Source organism: Salvelinus sp. IW2-2015, linkage group LG19, assembly GCF_002910315.2.
Source record: "Salvelinus sp. IW2-2015 linkage group LG19, ASM291031v2, whole genome shotgun sequence".
Lineage (NCBI taxonomy): Eukaryota > Metazoa > Chordata > Actinopteri > Salmoniformes > Salmonidae > Salvelinus > Salvelinus sp. IW2-2015.
The window spans coordinates 4,007,781-4,013,684 of record NC_036859.1 but is presented as its reverse complement, the minus strand read 5'-3'; the positions used below and the strand labels follow the sequence as shown (position 1 = coordinate 4,013,684).

The 5,904-nt window shown below is 42.5% G+C and overlaps 1 protein-coding gene across 1 annotated transcript in view; it reads left to right on the top strand.

Annotated features, from left to right (window-relative positions):
• The first annotated feature begins 4,650 nt into the window (after positions 1–4,650).
• The window catches only part of LOC111978969 (V-type proton ATPase subunit S1-like), a 30,988-nt gene continuing 29,734 nt past the window's right edge, over positions 4,651–5,904 (top strand). Inside the window, exon 1 of the mRNA XM_024009226.2 lies at positions 4,651–4,865. Within this exon, the coding sequence (XP_023864994.1) occupies positions 4,771–4,865 (95 nt within the window). The 5' untranslated portion in view covers positions 4,651–4,770. The remainder of the gene's footprint in view (positions 4,866–5,904) is intronic.

The window sequence follows — 5,904 nt, the reverse complement described above, 5'->3', positions numbered from 1 at the left end:
ACCAGCGTTCACTTTAATTTTTACATGAAATTAATTATTAACTTTGCCGTAATGCAACACTGTATATTTGTTTCTTTTGTTGAAGTACAGTATTTTTATCAAAATAAATGCATGATTATTGATGTAAATCAACACAATTTGGCTCTGTCCCTCCAGTCACAATGAATCCCATCACGCCAAACAAAACTCCGCCAATAAAAACGATCAGCCCACCTGTAATGAACACGAGGAGAGGACAGAGCTGGTTTTCAAGCGCAGGGCGCAGCAGGTGTTTATTGCAACGACCACAGTGAGAAGGCAGGTAGCATGGGGTCAGGGTAGGCAGAAGGTCATACACAGAGGGTCCAACAGTACGGGCAGGAAAGGCAGAATGGTCACCTGGGAGATCAGGCAATAGGTACAGTTGAAGTCGGAAGTTTACACACACTTAGGTTGGAGTCGTTTAAAACTGGTTTTTCAACCACTTCACAAATTTCTTGTAAAACAAACAAGTTTTAGCAAATCGGATATCTACTTTGTGCATGACACAAGTCATTTTTCCAACAATTGTTTTACAGACAGATTATTTCACTTATAATTCACTGTATCACAATTCCAATTGGGTCAGAAGTTTACATACACTAAATTGACTGTGCCTTTAAACAGCTTGGAAAAAGTCATGGCTTTAGAAGCCTTCTGATAGGCTAATTGACATCATTTGAGTCAATTGGAGGTGTACCTGTGATGTATTTCAAGGCCTACCTTCAAACTCAGCGCCTCTTTGCTTGGACATCGTGGGAAAACCTAAAGAAATAGCCATGACCTCAGAAAAAAAATTGTAGACTTGTATCTATATCCACAGTAAAACAAGTACAATATCAACATATCCTGAAAGGCCGCTCAACAAGGAAGAAGCCACTGCTCCAAAACCGCCATAAAAAAGACAGACTACGGTTTGCACTGCACATGGGAACAAAGATCGTACTTTTGGAGAAATGTCCTCTGGTTTGATGAAACAAGAATAGAACTGTTTGGCATAATGACCATCATTGTTTGGAGGAAAAAGGTGGAGGCTTGCAAGCCGAAAGAACACCATCCCAACCATGAAGCACGGGTTGGCAGCGCTTTGCTGCAGGAGGGACTGGTGGCACTAACCAAAATAGATGGCATCATGAGGAGGAAAATTATGTGGATATATTGAAGCAAACTATCTTCAAGACATCAGACAGGAAGTTAAAGCTTGGTCGCAAATGGTTCTTCCAAATGGACAATGACCCCAAGCATACTTCCAAAGGTGGTGGCAAAATGGCTTAAGGACAACAAAAGTCAATGTTTTGGAGTGGCCATCAACAAAGCCCTGACCTCAATCCTATAGAAAATGTGTCGGCAGAACTGAAAAAGCATGTGCGAGCAAGGAGGCCTACAAACCTGACTGTTACACCAGCTCTGTCAGGAGAATGGGCCAAAATTCACCAACTTATTGTGGGAAGCTTGTGGAAGGCTACCTGAAACATTTGACCCAAGTTAAACAATTTAAAGGCAATGCTACCAATACTAATTGAGTGTACGTAAACGTCTGACCCACTTGGATGTTGATGACAGAAATAAAAGCTGAAATAAATCATTTTCTCTACTATTATATGACATTTCACATTCTTAAAAAAGTGATCCTCCACTGACCTAAGACGGGGAATATTTGCTAGGATTAATTGTCAGAAATTGTGAAAAAACTGAGTTTAAATGTATTTGGCTAAGGTGTATGTAAACTTCCGACTTCAACTGTAGATCATAAAATCCAATAGGCTAAAGTACAGGCAGGGAATAGGCAGTGATGGAAACACGTTAGTGAGGCAGGCAAACCAGTGCCTTGAAAGACATGTGTCACAAAACAAACAATACCTCACAGTGATGGGTTGCAAAGAACTGAACTAAATAGTGTGTGATTAATGACATACAGGTGTGTGAACAGGTGATTAGAATTCAGGTGGATTGGGATCTGGAGAGTGAGCTGCGGTTCAGGGGATCTAGGTGTTTGAGGGTGTGAGTTGGAAGCAGACGGTACACCACCCTTGTGTGCCATCATTAACAGGAAGTGACATCATTCATAAATGTTCAACTGCATGGTACAGAAACAGGCAAGTAATCACATTATTTTATATCTGTATTTTGTTGTTTTTTAAAGTCAAGTGGGGATTGTCGAGCTGACCAACACAACCCCGTTACATGAAATAAAGATGGAAAACTAGTACTTATCAAAATTATACTTTAAACTCATAAAAATATACAATCTATTAATTTCATGCACACCATGTGGTCTCCTGTACTTCACCACATGAGGAGCAGAGGCCATTTTGAGCAAAAAAAACCTCAAACCTGTCCACACTCAACCCTGTCACATGTTTCAATGTAAACGGGGTAGTACATTTGTGACAGGTTGAGTTATTTACTTTATTTATGAATATTGCATCTAAACAAATGAATAATTCGTTATATTATACATTGTTTATATTCACTTATGAAACAAATGTAATCTGTTCCATGTGAACAAAAAAATCTATTTTAAGAATTTAAGTATGCTAGTGGTAGGAGAGTTGGGCAAGGCTCTTCACTTCAGTTGTTCCTCTAGATCCACAGGGGCACTTTTTTAAGTGATGGGCCTTGCACACAGTATACGTAGAGAGGCAACTTCCTGCTTTTCACAACAGAATTACACAAACGTGGATTAAAGTTGGTACTTTGGAACTTTTTTGAGTCAAGCCATGGAAAAGTGGCTCCCGATGGTGCGGGAGGAACGCTGAAGAGAACGGTGGACAGGTTGGTGACTAAGGGCGTGATATCAGTGCTGCACAGGAGCTTTACAAAGCCTTCCGTGAGACAAACACATCGGTGAAGCTGTTCTTTGTGAAGAGTGCCGAATGTTGAACGTGCGACGGAGACGATGCCAAGCCCGATAAAAGCGGTGCCCTCCATCATGAGAATACACCAGGTTATCACCCATGCTCCTGGTGAGCTGATGTCTCGTGATGTCAGCTGCCTTTGATCAACATAGAAGGACCTAAACTGTACATGCTTTAAACACACAGCACTTCCGTTTCAGGCAGAAGGTGGACAATAATGCCTGAGGTGGGAAAATATGTTTTCTTTAAGGTTTAATATGTAGTTAATGTTGTGGGGTGTTCAGAAAATGCATTTATTTTAGTTTAAAAAATATATATATGTATATATTATTACCGCAGCCCAAGAATGACCCATATCATACTAAACAGGTCAAATGCGGTCAAGACATAGGATACTATACATCCTAGAAATCGTATTATATTGTACAATATGTAATAAAATAAACCTAACTTAAAGTAACATATATATACTATATGAACAAAATATAAACACAATATGTAAAGTGTTGGTCAAATTTTTCATTAGCTGAAACTAAAGATCTCAGAAATGTTCCATATGCACAAAAACATATTTCTCTCATTACATTTTGTGCACAAATTTGTTTACATCCCTGTTAGTGAGTATTTCTCCCTTGCCAAGATAATCCATCCACCTGACAGGTGTGGCATATCAAGAAGCTGACTAAACAGCATGATCATTATACAGGTGCACCTTGTGCTGGGACCAATAAAAACACTTTAAAATGTGCCGTTTTGTCACGCAACACAATGCCACAGATGTCTCAAGTTGAGGGAGTGTGCAATTGGCATGCTGACTGCAGAAATGTCCAACGGGGATGTTGTCGGGGAATTGAATGTTCATTTCTCTACCATAAGCCGCCTCAAACTTCATTTTAGAGAAGTTGGCAGTACAATCCAACCGGCCTCACAACCGCAGACCACGTGTAACCATGCCAGTCCAGGACCTCAACATCCAGTTTCTTCATCTGCAGGATCATCTGATGAGGGGGAGCGGGGGTGCATGGGTGGACCTGGCTTCCAAGTGGGTGGGCCTATCCCCTACCAGGCCCACCCATGGCTGTGACTCTGCCCAGACATGTGTAATCCATAGACTACGGCCTAATGAATGTATTTAAATTGTCTGAATTTCTTCTATGAACTGTGTCTCAGTCAATCTTTGAAAATTGATGTTGCATGTTGCATTTATATTTTTGTGGCACATTTTTTTTTGTAGAATATAATACGGTTTGCTCTGAGACCAGCTTGGCCGAGTGGGTTAGCTGTTCAGCTGTTTCTATCATACACATATTCAGCCTCAGTGGACAATTTCCTCTGCCCCGGGCCTCCTGTGCTCACAACAACACATAGATCAAAACGAATGCAGCTATAGTGGCAGCACACTCACTGTGGATCTAGGTCATGCATTCATGGCTTTTTTCCCCTCCCTGTCAAATAATGTCAACATTAATCCAACCTTGATATTCCCATGTGATTTTTCTTCTGTTTGTTTGTGTGCGTTTGTGTGCGTGCGTGCGTGTTTGTGTGTGTGTGCGGCGTGCGTGTGTGTGGCTTGTGTGTGTGTTTATGTACGTTTTATGTACATTATTGGGCGAGAATAGGTATAATGAGATGAGCGGGGAAAAATAATAAGCCACTGTCTATACTTAGGGTTTGCCTGAAGCTATGCTTACATGATAGAGGGAGGACGACAGAGAAGGGAGAAGGAAGGAAGAGGTGGAGGGAGGGGCTGTATAAGTATGACTCAAACTGATCCCCTATTCCGCATTGTGACTGGCTTCCGAGGCTGTYTGTCAGTGAGCTCAGCGGCTGACGATGCAGGGAGAGCAGATTATGAAGGGGAGCTCACCAGCGGCAGTCTCCTCTCATTGTCTCAATGGCTGCACACGTATTCCTCTTCTCTGCCTTGCTGTCCGCCCTCAGCCAGCCCACCCTGTCCTTAGATCAAGTGCCTGCACTCCTGGAGAGAAGGTAAATACCCTCTGTGTGTGTTGGTGTGTGTGTGTGAGAGATGGTGGAGTGGAGGGGGGTGTACGAATCCAGGGATGCTGGTAGGCTGATCTCTTTTGCTCTCCCTCGCTCTCCCTTCCTTTCTCTATATCTCTGTCTCTCTTGCTATCGCTATGTAAATACACAAGGCATCAGATCTGATACAGATGCTGTAAAAAAGTTGGTGAATCTGTGGCCAGGGACTGTATGGTTATCTGTAATTTAGCGTTAAATCAGACATTTCTCATTGATCACACAGCTGTTGTCTGTACAGGACAGCACTCGCTCTCTTTGTCTGACAGAGAGCAGGTAAATGAGGCCAGGACAATGGAGAGGAGAAGAGAGGAGAGGAGGAACAAAATAGAGGGACGGGATAGAAGAGAGGAGAGGAGAGGAGAGGACCAAAATAGAGGGACGGGATAGAGGAGAGGTTGGGAGAAGAGAGGAGGAACAAAATAGAGGGATTGGATGGAGGGGAGAGGAGGAACGGGATAGAGAAGAGTATGGGAGAAGAGGTGGAACAAAATAGAGGGATGGGATAGAGGAGAGGAGGGGAGAAGAGAGGATGAACAAAATAGAGGGATGGGATAGAGGAGAGGAGAGGAGGAACAAAATAGAGGGATGGAGGAGAGAAGGAACAAAATAGAGGGATGGGATAGAGGAAAGGAGGAACAAAATAGAGGGATGGGATAGAGGAGAGGAGAGGAGGAACAATATAGAGGGATGGGAGAGGAGAGGACAGGAGGAACAACATAGAGGGATGGAGAGGGGAGGAGAGAAAGAGAGAAGAGAGGAGAGAGGAGAGAAAAGAAGAGAATAGAGAACGGTACATAATAACATTACAGTTGTATTCACTATATAACAGTCAATACTGCATTGAGAACGACTTCTGGTTGTTATGAGGATTCTAATGGTTTCTGTTAATATTCAGATTTCAAATGCTTGAAACTGCGCTTTTCTGCTCTCTGAGCTCACTGACGTGTGAATGTGTTTTCCTTTTCTGCTCTCTGAGCTCACTGAC